The sequence below is a fragment of the Panonychus citri genome, unplaced genomic scaffold, assembly GCF_014898815.1.
Source record: "Panonychus citri isolate SS breed McGregor unplaced genomic scaffold, ASM1489881v1 Contig00111, whole genome shotgun sequence".
Classification (NCBI taxonomy): Eukaryota; Metazoa; Arthropoda; class Arachnida; order Trombidiformes; family Tetranychidae; genus Panonychus; species Panonychus citri.
The window spans coordinates 865,168-883,239 of record NW_026515516.1 but is presented as its reverse complement, the minus strand read 5'-3'; the positions used below and the strand labels follow the sequence as shown (position 1 = coordinate 883,239).

Sequence of the window (18,072 nt, the reverse complement as noted above, 5' to 3'; positions counted from 1 at the left end):
GTGACTTAAATTAATGATTATTTTGCTTCCTTATCTTTTTGCAAATATATTAATTTGTTATAATTTCTTTTTTCTCTTTAATAATTAGGTGATTGAAAAAGGTGAAACCACTGATTAGGCGGGAGAATCACCAAAAAACCTCAACGAGCCACAAAATCCCAAACCTGATTTCTCAACAACAACTGTTCCCCATGCTTGTTGATTTCTTGATCTTTATTCACAATTTGTTTATTTTTTTCTCTCTCTCACCATCAACAAATCAATTAGAATATCAATTAACAATTTGATATTCTATTCTTTTTCACTTAGAGAATAATTTGATTAGTTTTATCTAAAAGGTTTTCTATTCAAACCGATTCTGTGCGCCTTTGGTTTTCTTCACATGTGAGATCATTTGTTTTCCTGGTAAATTCAATTTTCTAGTCATTGGCTTTTTGTTTTTCCTCCATTTTGTTTACTTTTTTGTTCTTCTCTTAATCATTATCCTTGTGATTAATAATCTCACCATCATCATCATCATCAACAACAGCATCATCTTCAATTGGCAAATCTACACATTAACCCAAGTGATTGTATCTGTTTGATTATTTTTTGTTCATCTCAAAATCATTAGTAATTTATAGTTACAACAACATTAGCTCAATAACCCAAGGTAAGAAGATTAATTAATTACAATTGTTGATTAGTTTTTTTTCTCTTCCTTTTTCTCTGATGTCATGTTTATTAAGGTGTCTCTTTGTTTATATTGGTAATTTATTCATCTTTTTTTTCATTTACCATTTAGGGTTTTGTTTTTGTCACAACAACAACAACAATGGAAGAAGAGGATTCAAGTAACCTGATTGAAAGGAAAACTCAAGACTTTGATGATTATCCTTTACCATGTGATAGGATTATTTCTGAATTACCTTCAGTTACTCAAAGATATTATGAGCCTCGTTTCTATGTACCCAAATTAACCAGAAAAGTGCCAGTTGAATGTCACATTGGTCATCAAATTGTCCTTTTTCATAACAATAGGTGGGTGTTAGTTTCATCGTCATGTCATCACAATGTTTTGATTACTTTCACTCTCAACAACATTCATTTAGATTCTATTTATATAATTAGCTTATTTTTTCACAAATTCTTCAACCTGTAATTTGTTAATGATACTAAATGATGTAATCAGTTGTAAATTGACAAATTGTTGTTGGTGTTGGTGAATGTATTAGTTGATTTATTCATCTTCTTCTATCTTTGGTATCACTAATTTGTTTTTCTTTTCATGTTTACTTTAGGATTGGAGTGGTTACTTTAGCTCCTAATCATCCGTTAATTACCAATGATAGTGAAATAGAATCACTTGATTTCCAAGTAACAGACAAAACAAATAGATTGGACAACAAAGTCTCCGGTAAATGGAAAAAAGGTGGACAAAGGGTGGACCAAAATTCATTGCTTTGTGTTGCTTCATGTGAAGACGGTTCTTCTTATGCGATATTTTCGTGTATGAGAGGAACACTCATTGAAATTAACGAGAAATTATTCACCGATCCAAACATTTTACGGAAAAAGGTATGACCAATCAAAAAAGAATATAAATCTCAGTCTAATTTTTGTTCTATTCTCTTTGATTTCTCAGCCATGGTCGGAGGGCTACGTCGCCATTATATTCCCGTTCGCGAAAACATTCAAAATAGAGAAGGACAATCTCATGTCTTGGGCTGATTACAAAATTTTCCAATCACAAGCAAATCAAATTGAAGAGGACGAAGACGTTAAACAAGAAGTTAAAAGTGATACAACAAATTAAATCGAGCTCATTTGTATTCCGATTGCTTTTAATTATCATCAAAACCATATCCTGATCACGTTAATCAGTTTGATCTCACTGATTTTAATTTATTCTTTTGTAAATTACTAGACAATTTTTGAGAACTTAACAAATACATTTGTCATTCTTATTGGTAAAGCTCGTTGATTATCCGGAATTAGTCTCAAACTACCAGTAACTGTACCTATCGGTTTGAATTATTACTCGTGATCTGAATCTAAACTTTTATTGATATATTATTGAGAAGATTATTCAGACTGATCTTGATTTACTTGGCGATTTATTGAGATCATTAGATAATTGAACCAAAGGCGCAATCATTACAAAATAAATGGCTAAGTAGTAATCATTGATTTAAGTTACATTAAATACTGGTATCGATGGTTTATTTGCCTGTGCAGGATTTTTAAATTTTTGAGTTTCCTCAGAAAACACAATTTTTTACGAACCAAACAATCGAACCCGAATCAGTATGATGTTTATATAATTCTCGAAATTTGTCTCCCATGTGTTTGTGAACATGGTCAATATCTGGTAGGCCATTTACAGAAATCCATTCGTCGATCCCTTTAGCTGAACGCGCTGGAAGTTGATCTGAACCAGAGCGAGAATCGGAATCGAATGCCCAAATAATTAGTGCGGCAGCGTTAATGATACGGTCGATTATGAAATTTTTGGGCTTTTTTCGATTAACACATCTTTCCAGCTTAAAAGCAGCTCCAATTGTATTAACCAATACATGGAGAGATGGATTAATTTTTGTAGAATATGGAGAGATATCGAACTCGAGAAGATCCATTATGTAAGGGAAGTAACTGTAAGCGTTTTCGATTTCTTGGCCTGGTTTATTCACTCTTTCCAGCTCCTTGTTGAGTTTATCATTTGTTCGAATGATCCATTCATAGAACTGGTCATTACTGTCCAAGCCAAGTTTCTCTCTAACAAAGATGATATCTTTTATCACTAAACAAGACTTGTAACGTGATTGATCAGTGGCAACGCGAATGATTCTCATCGAATCCTTATTGAAGTAATTCAAATACATATCGAAACCAGCTCCGAGTTTCAATAGAATTTTATCCACGCTGGAAAAAAAAATTTTCTTTAATTTCTCCATGGTGATTCCATGTTTCCCGGAAACATTTTTATTCATCGTATCCAATAACTTTCTTTTCAACCATTCTTCTGGACTCGAATATTGCAACAACCAAATAGAGAAAAGAGCAAGAACAATCCAAATATCATCACTTTCATCGACTGTGATATTTTCACCGACAATAACATCATCCATTGAGACGTTTTCCGTTTTCTCCACATGGAAAATATCCTTAACACTAGCAGAAGAATTGGCCGGACAAATTACCTGACCAAAGCTGACCCATTCTCGCTCTGAAGTGTTACTCATCCTTTGTCCAACACTGCAAAGATACGCGTAAAGGTGATGCGTGTTTATCGGTTTACCTTCAGAAAGACATGTGACAATTGATCCTCTCAATGTGTTTACTTGACTTTCATCGACCTGATACCAAGTTACCGGTGGTTTGGTTCCTCTTGATCCAAAATAATCCGATGGATATTTTAATTTAGGTTCTCGGCAATAAGGTTCATCGAGACGGACTAAAGTATTCCCACGATAAATCTGATATGTATCTAAATCCATATTGAAATTATTGAAAATTTCAGAACTTCTTATGTAATTTTCACTATTTAAGTAACACAGTTTAAAAGAATCTAAAGAAATCGTTGCAATTAAGAGGAAATTGTTGGTAGAAACCGTTAGCACGTGTAACAATCCTTTAAATCCAAAATTGAAAATGGAGGAAGGGTAAAGACTTAATCCCGAACTGTGATTCACAATTAAGATTTTTGATCAACTTGCAAGTCAAATTGTTTTCTCAGTAGATGTCACCCTATTTTCTTAATTTGATTTAATTTTCCGATAGAAAATTAATTATCTTAACTATCTTATAATCAAGAAAAAATTAAATGATTAATGAGAAAAATTCGTGCTCACAATTATCGATATTTCAATGTTGTTTCTTAAATTAAACTGATAATTTAATTTACAATTCTGTTTGTTTTCATCAAATTTTATTTTGTTTTTCTTTCAAGTTAAACATTGATTTAAATTAGTTTAATTTCCCTCGGTAATTTAATCGACCAATTAAAAAAGAATATAAATCTCAGTCTAATTTTTGTTCTATTCTCTTTGATTTCTCAGCCATGGTCGGAGGCTACGTCGCTATTATATTCCCGTTCGCGAAAACATTCAAAATAGAGAAGGACAATCTCATGTCTTGGGCTGATTACAAAATTTTCCAATCACAAGCAAATCAAATTAAAGAGGACGAAGACGTTAAACAAGAAGTTAAAAGTGATACAACAGATTAACTCGAGTTCATTTGTATTCCGATTGCTTTTAATTGTCATCAAAACTATATCCTGATCACGTTAATCAGTTTGATCTCACTGATTTTAATTTATTCTTTTGTAAATTACTAGACAATTTTTGAGAACTTAACAAATACATTTGTCATTCTTATTGGTAAAGCTCGTTGATTATTTGGAATTAGTCTCAAACTACCAGTAACTGTACCTATCGGTTTGAATTATTACTCGTGATCTGAATCTAAACTTTTATTGATATATTATTGAGAAGATTATTCAGACTGATCTTGATTTACTTGGCGATTTAATGAGATCATCATTAGATAATTGAACCAAAACGTAATCATTTCCAAATAAATGTTCAATTAGTAATCATTGATTTAAGTTACATTAAATTAATTCTGGTATCGATAGTTTATGTACCAGTTTATGCAGGAAGTTTAAATTTTTGAGTTTCCTCACAAAAAAGCCACTTTTTTACGAACGAAACAATCGAGCCTGAATCAGTATGATGTTTATATAATTCTCGAAATTTGTCTCCCATGTGTTTGTGTACATGGTCAAAATCTGGTAGGACATTTGCAGAAACCCATTCGTCGATCCCTTTAGCTGAACTCGCTGGAAGTTGATCTGAACCAGGGCGAGAATCAGAATCAAATGCCCAAATAATTAGTGCGGCAGCGTTCATGGTACTGCTGATTACGAAATTTTGGGCTTTTTTCGATTAACACATCTTTCCAGCTTAAAAGCAGCACCAATTATATTAACCAATACATGGAGAGATGGATTAATTTTTGTAGAATATTGAGAAACATTAAACTCGAGAAGATCCATCATGTAAGGGAAGTAACTGTAAGCATTTTCGATTTCTTGACCTGGTTTATTCACTCTTCCAACTCCACAAGGAGTTTATCATATTTTCGAGAGATCCATTCATAGAACTGGTCATTACTGTCCAAGCCAAGTTTCTCTCTAACAAAGATGATATCTTTTATCACTAAACAAGCCTTGTAACGTGATCGCTCAGTGGCAACGCGAATGATGTTCATCGGATCCTTATTGAAGTAATTCAAATACATATCGAAACCAGCTCCAAGTTTCAATAGAATTTTATCCCGGCTGGCAAAATACGGATTTTCTTCAATTTCTCCATGGTGATTCCATGTTTCCCGGAAACATTTTTCTTCATCTTATTCAATAACTTTCTTTTCAACCATTCTTCTGGACTCGGATATCTTAACACCCAAATAGAGAAAAGAGCAAGAACAATCCAAATATCATCACTTTCATCGACTGTGATATTTTCACCGACAATAACATCATCCATTGAGATGTTTTCCGTTTTCTCCACATGGAAAATATCCTTAACACTGGCAGAAGAATTGGCCGGACAAATTACCTGACCAAAGCTGACCCATTCTCGCTCTGAAGTGTTACTCATCCTTTGTCCAACACTGCAAAGATACGCGTAAAGGTGATGCGTGTTTATCGGTTTACCCTCAGAAAGACATGTGACAATTGATCCTCTCAATGTGTCTACTTCACTTTCATGAACCTGATACCAGGTTATCGGTGGTTTGGTGTCTCTAAATTCAAAATAAGCCGATGGATAATTTACGGGAAAATCGTCAGGATCTATATGGAAAGCCTCTCTAAGTTCCAATAACTCAGATTTATCTATTATTCCCATGATGAAAGGATTGAAAATTTCAGAACTTTTTTAACAATTTTCTCTATTTAAGTAACACAGTTTAAAAGAATCTAAAGAACTCGTTGCAATTAAGAGGAAATTGTTGGTAGAAACCGTTAGCACATGTAACAATCCTTTAAATCCAAAATTGAAAATGGAGGAAGGTTAAAGACTTAATCCATAATTCACAATTAAGATTTTTGATCAACTTGAAAGTGAAACAAATTCTTTTCTCAGTAGATGTCACCCTATTTTCTTAATTTAATTTTCCGATAGAAAATTAATTATCTTAACTATCTTATAATTAAGAAAAAATCAAATGATTAATGAGAAAAATTCGTGCTCACAATTATCGATATTTCAATGTTGTTTCTTAAATAAACTGATAATTTAATTTACAATTCTGTTTGTTTTCATCAAATTTTATTTTGTTTTTCTTTCAAGTTAAACATTGATTTAAATTAGTTTAATTTCCCTCGGTAATTTAATGGTAAAAAAAACTTTCCGATGACCTTGAAATTAACAATAATAACTGTTAATCAGTGATCACAAAATTACATAGACAATCAGATGAAGTAAAAACATTGACTTTGTAGTTAATTTTAAGCATTTAATTTACACCATCGAGTTTATATTTGTATTATTAAATTACTTTTTCTTTTTCAAGTTTAAATTATGGATAAAGACTTGAGTATTGCTCTTTGGCAAATGCAGCGATTGTACCAGGACGAGAGCACATGTTTGATCTGAATTTGAGTGCGAGGTTGTTGGCCACTTCGTAAGGTATCATGTTGTTATGAGCGATGAACCATTGTTCGAACTCTAATCCGGACCTAGTGATCGGTGGTAGATTTGGATCCGAACTGGAATGCGAATGTGAACCAAGTGCCCAGATTACACATGCGACATTAGTCATTATATCTCCGATAGGTAAATTGTCAAACATTTTACGATTGGAACACTTTTGAATATTGAGAGCAGCTCCGATCAGATTGACGAATACATGGATTTGTGAGTTAATTGATGCAGAATATGGACTTTGTCTGACCTGAGTAGATCACTTAAATAAAAAGAGTAACTGAATGGATTATCCAATTCTTGTCCTGGTTTTCGAACTCTATTTGCTTCCATTTTCAATGGAGGTACAAACATCCAATCATAAAACTGCTCGTTGCTCTCTAATCCCAATTTTCCTCGAACAAAATCAATATCCTTTAAGACTAAACAATCCTTGTAACGTGAAACCTCAGTGGCAAATCGGACAATTGACATCTCATCTTGATTAAAGTAATTTAAATACATGTCAAAAGCTGCAACCAATTTTGACAGAATGTAATCTCGTCCCCAGTTACGGTGAATACCCCACAATTTGTAAACATTGATTACAAATTTTCTGGGAACTCGTTCAGATAATTTTGCATCCGCTTGATTGGCAATCCAGCTACCAGGTTTGTTTCCCATTCGATCAAGATTCCATATGATGAAAAGAGCAAGAACAATCCAAATATCATCACTTTCATCGACTGTGATATTTTCACCGACAATAACATCATCCATTGAGATGTTTTCCGTTTTCTCCACATGGAAAATATCTTTAACACTGGCAGAAGAATTGGCCGAACAAATTACCTGACCAAAGCTGACCCATTCTCGCTCTGAAGTGTTACTCATCCTTTGTCCAACACTGCAAAGATACGCATAAAGGTGATGCGTGTTTATCGGTTTACCTTCAGAAAGACATGTGACAATTGATCCTCTCAATGTGTTTACTTGACTTTCATCAACCTGATACCAAGTTACCGGTGGTTTGGTTCCTCTTGATCCAAAATAATCCGATGGATAATCTGGTGGGGCATGAGTGGGTATGCACATAGGAGACACAATGTGATCTCCAACTTGCATGGTCTCCATATTGAATACCTTTGCATACATGATTCAGATAAATTAAAGGTTAGAATGAAAGATTTTTCTTTCTTTATTTCAGACACAAAGCAACTAAATTGTCACAAAATCAGAAAACACCAAAGGTAAACAGAAAAAGAAGATTATAAATCGAAAGAAAATTTCTAATTTCAAATTTGTCAAATTAATTTAATTACAAGCAGAAAGTAATTAGATCACAATTAACGTTTGAAAAAAATTCTCAACCAAATGAGAAAATGAGAATGAGAAAAAATTCTATTCTATTTTCTCCACCAACAGGTGTCGCTCTTTTTTCTTTTTAGTTTTGGTTTTTTCTTTTTCTCAATCAAATAAACAAAACCTTCACAATTGTAACTTAATTGTGAAGGTAATTTTAATCTCCTTGAATTTTGTGTTTAATTTACAGAATAATTAATCTAATTATAGTTTCGGGCTGGTCATCATTTGATTGTAATTAATTTTCTACAGATAATCACCATTGGTTTTAATTGGTTTCTTTCATTTCACTTTCTCTGTTTACTCTGTTTACCCAAAAATCTTGTCTTGGGTTATGTTTATTTTTGAGTCAATTTTTTTTCTCAGGTAAGTGATTGACGAATTTTTTATTGGTTTTCTTTGTTTTTTCTCTCTCTCGGTAATTTAATTACAATTTCTTGTGAACATTGAGACTATTTGTTTTCAAAAATCTCGCAAAATTCTCTTGAATTTGTTTCAATTTCTAAATCTGTCGACTTCTCCATCTTTTTACTTTCTCATTTCTCTTCCTCATTTCCATTGTATCTTTTGAAATTTCACTTTTCTCTCTTTTTTCAGTCTCAATCTCTTTTTATTTTATACTCTTTCCTTCAATTTACAGTTTATTATATTGAATTTATATTCATATAATATAATTTTATTCTACTGGGACTGATTACTATATTTGTATCACCTGTTTATCTTTTAAAATTTACTTGATACTTTGCCCTTTTTTAGAATATTGTAAATTGATCTCTTATTTTCTTTTCTTTTTCATTTTCTATTCTATTTAATTCATAGGACTGAACAAATTTGATTGGAAACTACTTCACCTGCTGTAATACTTAATAAGGAATCCCAACCAAGCCCTACAAATATCTCATCTTAAATTCTTGCAAACAATAAATCAACTGTGAGCTTCCAAAGTTAAAATTTTCCTTTTGTGACAAAGTGATAAATCTCAATGTAATAATATTTTCGACCATCTCTTGGCTGAAGAAACGTCTCACAACTAAAACGAAGAAGGAGAAAAGGAGAGACTTTTTATCATTTGTTCTCTTCCTGGACTCTCAATTTCTATTTACCTCCTTCCTTACTTTCTAAATTTATCCAAATCAGATGGTCATCAAATAGAGAAAATATCTGGTTTTTCTCTCTCCCTCTCTTCGTTTCATCTCATCTTCTCTTCACTTTCTACCTTAACTGTTGAATCAAAGTCACAATATACATATATAAATGTCTCTCTCAGAGAAATCCAGGCCTTCTCAATTACAGCCAATCTACACCAGTAAGGCTCACGTCTTCCATATTGATCCACAAACGAAGCGATCCTGGATACCGGCTTCCTGTCAAGCAGTAAATGTTTGTTTCTTTCACGATCCATCGCTTAACATTTATCGTATTATCTCAGTTGAAGACAATAAACCTGTAATCAATAGTACAGTTACACCTAAGATGACTTTTACCAAGACCAGTCAAAAGTTTGGCCAATGGTCAGATATTCGTGCAAATACTGTTTATGGTCTTGGATTTGCCTCTGAACCAGATTTAAATAAATTTATTGAAAAATTTCAAGAAATCAAAGAAGCCTCTCGAACCTCTTCAGATCACAAGGGATCACATCATCATCATCATCAACCAAATGGTGGTAATCATCATACTGATTCTGGATCAATCATTTGTCCACCAAGTAAAAGTCCAACACCTCATCGAAGTACAACAGTTTCATCAAGTACCGGAGAAACTATGAACGAAGATATTTTAAATACTCATCATCTTATTTTAAGTGTTTCTGGTGCTGGAAGTGGTGGTGGTGGTGGTGGTGATACAAATGAACCCAATTCATTGCCCATTGAGCATAATGAGATAACCTCATCTTCTGGTACCCTTACAAAGAGCGGAACCTTAAGTGCTCACCAGCGTAGCCAAAGTTTATCTGGTTTACAAGTGACCAAATTACTCAATGAATCTCCCAATAAACATGGTACTCTTGGTTCAACCAAAGATAAACTAGGATCGACCATTATGCTTCCCCAGTCAACAACGGAAGCTCAATTAAGATATGAGAATGAACGTTTGAAATTAGCTTTAGCTCAAAGTTCAGCCAATGCCAAGAAATGGGAGATTGAACTTCAAACGTTAAAGAATAATAATTCTCGTTTAACTGGAGCCCTTCAAGAATCAACGGTTAACGTTGAAGAATGGAAACGTCAATTACAATCATTGAAGGAAGAAAATGGTAAAATGAGAATGAGAATATTGGAATTGGAAGCTAGTCATGGTGATCCAGAAGCAATCGATGAATTAGGTAAAGAGATGAACAATTTACGAACAAGTGCTGCCTCATTAGAATCAACAATTAAAGGAAAAGACAAAGAGATTGAATTATTAAAGAAAAGCCTTGAATCTCATGTTTCGGTTAATGGTGCCAGTCAAAAAGTCGAAGATAAATTGAATCTATTATTAGCTGAGAATGAAAATCTTCGAAGTCAATTGAGCCAATTGCAAGACCATAGTGATAATAATATAACCAAATTCTCGGACAAAGCAAAGAAAGGAATGCTTGACCAGGTCAATCTAAGATTGGGTCAAAATATTCAAGAATTACGAACAATTCATCAAGAATTCACTGCTTTGCTCAACGCTTCTTGATTAACCCTTTCTCCCTGAGTTTCTCTCTCTCACACAACAATTACATACTTCAGAGCAAGCTACTCTTACGATTACTATAATTAAGCAATTAATTACTTCACATATTACTCTTTCTTCCCTTTCTCACCTTTTGTTATCCTTCCTCTCTCTCTCTCTCTGTCTCTTTCTTATTTCAATGATCACCTTTATCAATCTTCACCATTAACAACCATAATCGAGAGTTAAATTCAACTCCATCATCAAATCAAAACCAAAGTCTCCAGGAATCAATGTTACACTAATTGTAAATATTTCTTAATTAGTCACTTTGATTATTCAAAAAATTTTTTTTTCTCTCTCCCTCTCTACTATTTGATATCAATGAAGCCAATATAATTCAAGAAATTAATTGTATTAATAGTTAGAGGAAATCATATACTTTGGGTCATAATAATCAATTAATTACATTTTTTTCACCTTAATTCCTGTGAAACTTTGGTTTGATCATGAATGTTTATCATTTGGAGTTTTAATTTAGTTCCCTAAACTATTATATTATTTAAACTGTTATCTCTCTCTCTCACTCAATCAATTTTAATTCCCTTAGCAGCCATTATCAATTATCACAATACAATTAAGACTAAAAATAATTCCTGATTAAATCAAGTGCAACAACCATGATTAACATCACCTGATTATATAATAACTGGATCAAAACAAATCAAACATCCGATCAGCAAACAACACATTGTATTTATTATCATCAACATCAATCAACACACATAACACAATTTAAATTTTAGCAATTATAATTAGTTGAAAGCAATTTTATTCTAGCTCAATCAATCAACGATTCTTTATCTTCTCATCTCTCAATAATTAATTTAATCAACTGTCAATTAACATTGAATAATATTGATTACAGTTGTAAAGACGATGATTAAAATGAAATAATAAATTTTTAAAACAATTAAAGTTAAATAACTGATAACAATTAACCATTAACTTTTTAATGATGATCTCGATAATCTCTTCTTGTTTTAATCATTTCCGCTAAAGTTAATTGTTTGATTTTGTTTTGTTTTTACAAATTAAAATAAGAAGATACAAAAGCAAATGGTGATTGATAAAAATTGATTGGGAAGGTGAAAGTTGATTAGTTTGATTTGATTGTGGTGGAAATTTTTTTGTTTTCTTGGTAATACAAACGTAAAGATATGAAAATAAATAAAAAAAAAGGAAAAACAAAATGTTATATTGATTTACAATTGTTAACCATAAAAGTAAATTTGATGTTTACAATCAACAATTAGTTATAAAAAGATGTTCAATTATAACCAATTTGTTGATTGGATCCATGGTTAAGGTGGTGAATGAGAAAAGGTAAATGGGTAACATTATTTAGTTGACAATTTGTTTTTGAAAATAATTTGTTAAATTAATTGGTGTAATTGATTTTACAATTTAGAGTCAGATCGATGGATAAATATAATTAATGTTGATTGAAGCTATTTAAAGGTAAACGAAGACATGATTGATGCATTTCCTTTTCCGTTGGTGGTAATGGTGATGGTTGAAGAGGGTGAAAGTGATCAGGGTATAGGTTGTATCAGGTTACTTGCAATAATTTATTATGATGATTAACTTATACCTTGATTGATTAGCAAGATAATGATTGAATCGACATCTTTTGTTGTTGTCTTTGGCATTAATTGACTTCGTTGATGATGATAATAATAATAGTATTAATAATTGATGACTTGGCTCCTTTTTTTTTGTGTCAAATATACATGGTTAAAGATGAAAGTAAAAATTAATCTCAAGTCAATAATATTTAGATTGTATTTGATTGCACAATTAGATGTTGGAAAAACTCAGTTTCATGTAATATATAAAAGTTGATTAATTATTTCAATCTGATGAACTTGAGATTATCGTTGATGGAAATCATTGCTAATTGTTGTTAAAATGATGAAAATTGTGAATAAACGGCTGAATCTTCGTTACTTGATTCACAAGTAACACTTTCGTCAAAAACGTAATAACAAAATTCAGAGAATTTTTTGTTCACCGTGTGTTTAATGTGCCCTTGTTTCATCATCTGTTTAGCATAACTATTAGCATCTCTCCGACGATTGAATCCTTTCACTTTAGTGAACAACCAGTTGACTAAATCACCTCCTAAACACAGAAAAACAATTAAGAAAAATATTGATTAACAGATTAACTCAGCTAGTGTGATAAATAGAAATTACCTAGAAAAGCGTTTGGAATTATAATTTTCAACCATTTTCTATCTTTCACAACCAGTCCACTGTCACTGGAAGCGGCATATTTAGCGATTGTAAACATGGTACTATTGGCGAGGGACAACTCAGGTACATCGGGTAATAATTGTCGCTGTTCTGATCTAGCATAAGAACTTGGCATCGATGAATGACTGGCAGAGGTTGAAGCTGATTCGGAAGAAGGTGGTCCTTCAAATTCTGGATGAGCTGTTGAAAAGATATGAAGAAAAAAAATTGTAATAATTAACTTTAACATTAAATAGAGAGTTGGAAAGAAGATGATTACCATTTAATCCGGTGGCAGCTTCGGTTGTGTGAATCCAAGCTTCCAAATTAAGAGGTTGAATTGGTTCTTCGCGAGGAATAGTAAAATAACTTTCTGCACTTGATTCGAAAAATTTTGCAACAACAAGTTCAATTTTACCCGCTCTTTGAGCCGCTTCACGAAGTATTTCAACCGCTTGATCGTTGGTCATATTTGACAAAATGTGCTCGTTCACCTGTAATATCATATCACCTGGTTGAATGGTTCCTTCAGCAGCAACTGCTCCACCCTTCATAATTGATCCAACATAAATACCACCATTTTCACGATCACTGGATTGACCAATTAAACTCATACCAAGATAATTGGTTTTATCTAAATCAAGTGTAACCGTTTTAATTACACGATCAATGGCAGATGATTCTGTTACACTAGAAACGGAAGATGCATTGGACATAACTCGTTCCCGCCGTAACATTGGATTATATCGGCTGACAGAGGTTTCATTGGTTGAAGTTGAGATCCTGGAGCTTGTATCATCATCTGAATAATCATCACACCTACTATAGTAATGAGATGGACCATGGTGAGAGTGATGGTGTGAATGATGATGATGACCATGATTATGTCCATGATCACTACTACGTCCATCAGAGCAATCAGTCTCATCATTAACCTGAGACTCAATGTAACAAATAATGTTACCTTTAAAAACAGGTAATTTGGCATCATCATCAGCAATCTCCTCTTTAACTATAATATCATCATCGATTGTTTTAAAGAAAAACTTGTGCTTACAGGTTGATTTAAGATTAATGGCAGATTTAAAATCACTTAGGGTCACTTGATTAGGTGAGACAGCGAGTCGAATGAGAGTTGGAATATCATCGTCACCATTGTAATACATTAACTTTGTTTCCATGGGTCGAGAGTCACTCATGGTGGAAAAAGAAGAAGAAGAAGAAGAAAGAATATGAAAAAAAAGAGAAAAAGATGAAAAAAGAAAAATCAAGAGAAAGAGAAAAAGAAAAAGAGAAAGAGAGAGAACAAATTATTCTGATTACAACACAACGAATTGTTTGTAACAACAGGACAATAATATTAATCGAAGCTCGTTAACTAATTGTAAAAATTGTTCTTTTACAAACTTGTGAACATCAGAAAAAAAGAAAGATAAACAAAAAAATCAAAAATCACCTGAAAAGAAAAGAAAGAGGTAAAAGAGAGAGAGAGAGAGTAAAAGTACAAGAGAGAGAGAGAAAAAAGACAGAGAAAAACAGATAACCGACCAAAGGAAAAGATGAGAGAAAATGAGGAAACCGAATCCTATCGATATCTTTTTATCGAATTCCCTGGTAACCATAGTAACCACCTTTTCTCTTGTTCATTTGTGTGGATCCGAAGATCGAATGAGTAATAACCGAATTCGCTAAATGTCTTCCATTTTCTACTGAGGCGACTCACCAGTTAGTCTTTCACTTTACTTTAGCATCGTTTTTGAGAGAGAATTAATTTTGTTTCTTATATTTAATTTTGACTGTCTCTTTATATTTTCTTCTCACATTAATTTGTTGTTTTTTCATTGGTAATCGTCTTTTTAATCATTACTAATTATGGCTGCTAATGAGCCTAATGATGATCCAACTCTTTATCCAATTGCTGTTCTCATAGATGAATTAAGAAATGAAGATGTACAGGTAAGATTATGTCAAAGTTACTCTTTAGCTTTTTTTTCTTCTCTTTCTCTTTCTCTTTTTCTTTCTTTTTTCCCCTTTTCGCCTTCGCCTTCATCTTTCTCTCTATCGTATCAGCTACTTTCTTCTCCTTCTTCCCTGTTTTCTTGCCTCTTTCCCTCTCTCTCTCTCTCTCTCTCTCATTCTCTTTCCATTTTCTCTTCCTACATTCCTGACCCTACCCTTTTGATTTTGCTTTAATATGACTTATGTCTCCCAATATCTCACATACAAATAATGTAGGCTCTTAGAGAGAGATAGGAATGTTTCCTCTCTCTCTCTTTCCAAAATTTCCCATGCCTCATAACCTTTCCGTTACTTTCTCTCAGTCTCTCCTCTTTCTCTCTATGGATTTTCATTAAATTTGTTCTTCTCTCTTTCTCTTATGCTTCTCTTAATATTCTGTTTTTTCTCCCTCTAGATCCGACTTAACAGCATCAAAAAATTGTCCACCATTTCATTGGCGTTAGGTGTTGAAAGAACTAGGTCAGAATTGATTCCTTTTTTAACTGAAACCATCTACGATGAGGATGAGGTTCTTCTTGCACTGGCAGAACAGTTGGGAAATTTCACACCACTAGTGGGTGGTGTAGAATATGTTAACTGTCTTCTACCTCCATTAGAATCATTGGCAACCGTTGAAGAGACAATAGTTCGTGAAAAAGCCGTTGACTCTTTACGTAATATTTCGCAACAACATTCACCTCAAGATCTAGAGACTCATTTTGTTCCTCTAGTCAGAAGACTTTCTAGTGGTGATTGGTTTACAACTAGAACTTCAGCATGTGGTCTTTTCAGTGTCTGTTATCCTAGAGTGTCAGCTCCAGTCAAAGCAGAGCTTAGAACGTAATTATCATGATAATTTTTCACATTTTCTCTCAACAATTCGTGTTGTTTACTAATCCAATTTTTTTCTCCCTCGTTTTTATTTTAAAATTTTCCTTCTTTTTGGAGCAGCAATTTCCGAGCTTTGTGTCAAGATGATACTCCAATGGTTAGAAGGGCAGCTGCCTCGAAACTGGGTGAATTTGCCAAAGTCTTAGAACCAGAGTACCTTAAATCGGAAGTCATATCACTTTGGTCACATTTAGCTGGAGATGAACAAGATTCTGTTCGTTTATTGGCTGTTGAGGCATGTGTTTCTCTTGCCTCCCTTTTACCCCAAGAAGATCTGGAACAACAAGTTATGCCCATTTTAAGACAAGCGGCTGAAGATAAATCATGGAGAGTTCGTTACATGGTTGCAGATAAATTCGTTGAACTTCAAAAGGCTGTAGGCTCTGAGCTTACCAAGACCGATCTTGTCCCCGCATTCCAAAACTTGCTCAAGGATTGTGAAGCTGAAGTTCGAGCTGCTGCGGCACAAAAGGTCAGAGATTTTTGTCAAAATCTTGCCCCAAGTTGCCAAGAAACTATCATTATGAACAATATATTACCCTGCATAAAAGATTTGGTCGCTGATCATAATCAACATGTTAAATCAGCTCTTGCTTCTGTGATTATGGGTCTATCTCCAATTTTCGGTAAACAAAAGTGAGTAAAATTAATTTAATCTTTGTCTTTCTCTTGATAATGGTCATAAAATTAATTACCTTTACTCTGTTTGCCTCTTTTCCCACCATTTCTAGTACTGTGGAGCATCTTCTCCCTCTTTTCCTTATACAACTCAAGGATGAATGTCCGGATGTCCGATTAAACATTATTTCCAACCTTGATTGTGTAAATGAAGTCATTGGTATTCAACAATTGAGTCAATCTTTACTACCAGCAATCGTTGAACTGGCAGAGGATTCTAAATGGCGAGTTCGGCTTGCAATAATACGCTACATGCCTTTACTAGCTGGTCAATTAGGAGTTGAATTCTTTGATGAAAAGCTCAATACATTATGTATGACATGGCTTGTGGACCAAGGTTAGTTTCTACTAATCAACATAATCCCACTCTTTAAATACTAATTTCCTTTTTTGACTTTATATTACCTTTTATATAAATACAATTTGACTAATTTTCTCTTTCTTTTTAATCAATATGATTAATTATTATTTTAATTTGAACAGTTTACGCCATTCGTGAAGCTGCAACCCAAAATTTAAAAAAATTAGTTGAAAAGTTTGGTCCAGAATGGGCTACAAACACCGTAATACCAAAAGTTATTCAGATGTCTAAAGACCAAAATTATCTCCATAGAATGACATGTTTGTTCAGTATCGATGTAAGTTTGTTTTTCTGTCAATTTATAAATCAACCTGTTATTCATAATTAATCACTAATTTTTTTTCTTCAATCATTTAGGATCTGGCGGGTATCTGTGGAGCTGATATAACAACTAGGCTGATGCTTCCCACCGTTTTGACTTTAGCTAATGATAATGTTGCAAATGTCCGGTTTAATGTGGCAAAAGCTTTACAAAAAATCGGCTCCACACTTGATCAGAGGTAATTAACACTCAACTATTAATAATCTATTTCAATATTTCCGCTTTTTTCACAATTATCTTTCTTTATCTCCTCAGTACACTCCAAAACATGGTGAAACCTGTTCTAGAAAAGTTAAATACCGATTCTGATCCCGATGTCCGTTATTTTGCTAATGAAGCGATCGTTACCCTTCAATCATCTGGACTAATGTGATGCCACTTGTATAGAAGGAATGAAAAAGATTAATCAAGATCTCGTCGTGTGTGTTTGTATTTGTGTCTAAATAACGTAAGGGGAATAAAAGTGGAAATTGTAAAATTCAATTTAAAAGGTGATTTTCGATTCTCCGTGTTTATGGTCATTTGATTGGAACACTTTTTTCAACGCCTTAAAACTTCCTTTCTCTCTCTCTTTCTTCTATTCTCTCTCCTAATGATTGGCTGCATAATTATTAGTTTTTGTTTCTGAACAGTCCACTTATTTTCCAAAGATCTTAAAACCGATTCGTCTAATAATTTATTCACAAAATCAAATTTGATTAGACCTTTGACTTTTTTGTTTTAAAAGCATGAATCTTTGTTTATCTTTCGAACTTGGTTCACTCTTCTTTTTTTTCTAATCACTCATTTTCATATCAAATAATTAGTCTGTTCCTTTAGGCTTCAACTTAATCATTTTTCATTATC

At 33.1% G+C, this 18,072-nt stretch overlaps 5 protein-coding genes across 5 annotated transcripts; 3 read left to right on the top strand and 2 right to left on the bottom strand.

The window, feature by feature from the left end:
* The first annotated feature begins 123 nt into the window (after positions 1 to 123).
* Positions 124 to 1,954, top strand: LOC128389884 (protein Abitram-like). The gene is made up of 4 exons (XM_053349532.1): positions 124 to 652; positions 785 to 1,020; positions 1,281 to 1,557; positions 1,625 to 1,954. The coding sequence occupies exons 2-4, from the start codon at positions 815 to 817 to the stop codon at positions 1,793 to 1,795; spliced, it is 654 nt and encodes a 217-aa protein (XP_053205507.1). The 5' UTR covers positions 124 to 652; positions 785 to 814; the 3' UTR covers positions 1,796 to 1,954.
* Positions 1,955 to 6,295: 4,341 nt separating this feature from the next.
* On the bottom strand, positions 6,296 to 8,047 carry LOC128389868 (uncharacterized). The gene has a single exon (XM_053349508.1). It carries the CDS (start codon positions 7,824 to 7,826, stop codon positions 6,882 to 6,884), a length of 945 nt encoding a protein of 314 aa, XP_053205483.1. The 5' UTR covers positions 7,827 to 8,047; the 3' UTR covers positions 6,296 to 6,881.
* A 98-nt stretch (positions 8,048 to 8,145) lies between these two features.
* Positions 8,146 to 11,508, top strand: LOC128389866 (homer protein homolog 2-like). The gene is made up of 2 exons (XM_053349506.1): positions 8,146 to 8,399; positions 8,853 to 11,508. The coding sequence occupies exon 2, from the start codon at positions 9,288 to 9,290 to the stop codon at positions 10,701 to 10,703; it is 1,416 nt and encodes a 471-aa protein (XP_053205481.1). The 5' UTR covers positions 8,146 to 8,399; positions 8,853 to 9,287; the 3' UTR covers positions 10,704 to 11,508.
* A 175-nt stretch (positions 11,509 to 11,683) lies between these two features.
* Positions 11,684 to 14,445, bottom strand: LOC128389867 (segment polarity protein dishevelled homolog DVL-2-like). The gene is made up of 3 exons (XM_053349507.1): positions 13,257 to 14,445; positions 12,938 to 13,177; positions 11,684 to 12,863 (listed from the first exon to the last, which is right to left on the bottom strand). Exons 1-3 carry the CDS (start codon positions 14,173 to 14,175, stop codon positions 12,646 to 12,648), a joined length of 1,377 nt encoding a protein of 458 aa, XP_053205482.1. The 5' UTR covers positions 14,176 to 14,445; the 3' UTR covers positions 11,684 to 12,645.
* Positions 14,446 to 14,711: 266 nt separating this feature from the next.
* LOC128389852 (serine/threonine-protein phosphatase 2A 65 kDa regulatory subunit A alpha isoform-like) lies at positions 14,712 to 17,709 on the top strand. The gene is made up of 7 exons (XM_053349493.1): positions 14,712 to 14,932; positions 15,390 to 15,814; positions 15,926 to 16,501; positions 16,597 to 16,880; positions 17,027 to 17,181; positions 17,262 to 17,404; positions 17,482 to 17,709. The coding sequence occupies exons 1-7, from the start codon at positions 14,849 to 14,851 to the stop codon at positions 17,597 to 17,599; spliced, it is 1,785 nt and encodes a 594-aa protein (XP_053205468.1). The 5' UTR covers positions 14,712 to 14,848; the 3' UTR covers positions 17,600 to 17,709.
* Positions 17,710 to 18,072: the final 363 nt, after the last annotated feature.

Bases quoted from the DNA above. Each gene is read 5' to 3' on its own strand.
- LOC128389884 (XM_053349532.1), top strand. From the start codon at position 815: ATGGAAGAAGAGGATTCAAGTAACCTGATTGAAAGGAAAACTCAAGAC. The intron at 1,021-1,280 runs GTGGGTGTTAGT...TGTTTACTTTAG, and splicing joins GTCCTTTTTCATAACAATAG to GATTGGAGTGGTTACTTTAG. The intron at 1,558-1,624 runs GTATGACCAATC...TTGATTTCTCAG, and splicing joins CAAACATTTTACGGAAAAAG to CCATGGTCGGAGGGCTACGT.
- LOC128389868 (XM_053349508.1), bottom strand. From the start codon at position 7,826: ATGTATGCAAAGGTATTCAATATGGAGACCATGCAAGTTGGAGATCAC.
- LOC128389866 (XM_053349506.1), top strand. From the start codon at position 9,288: ATGTCTCTCTCAGAGAAATCCAGGCCTTCTCAATTACAGCCAATCTAC.
- LOC128389867 (XM_053349507.1), bottom strand. From the start codon at position 14,175: ATGAGTGACTCTCGACCCATGGAAACAAAGTTAATGTATTACAATGGT. The intron at 13,178-13,256 runs GTAATCATCTTC...TCTTTTCAACAG, and splicing joins AGCTGCCACCGGATTAAATG to CTCATCCAGAATTTGAAGGA. The intron at 12,864-12,937 runs GTAATTTCTATT...TTCTGTGTTTAG, and splicing joins AATTCCAAACGCTTTTCTAG to GAGGTGATTTAGTCAACTGG.
- LOC128389852 (XM_053349493.1), top strand. From the start codon at position 14,849: ATGGCTGCTAATGAGCCTAATGATGATCCAACTCTTTATCCAATTGCT. The intron at 14,933-15,389 runs GTAAGATTATGT...TTCTCCCTCTAG, and splicing joins TAAGAAATGAAGATGTACAG to ATCCGACTTAACAGCATCAA. The intron at 17,405-17,481 runs GTAATTAACACT...TTATCTCCTCAG, and splicing joins GGCTCCACACTTGATCAGAG to TACACTCCAAAACATGGTGA.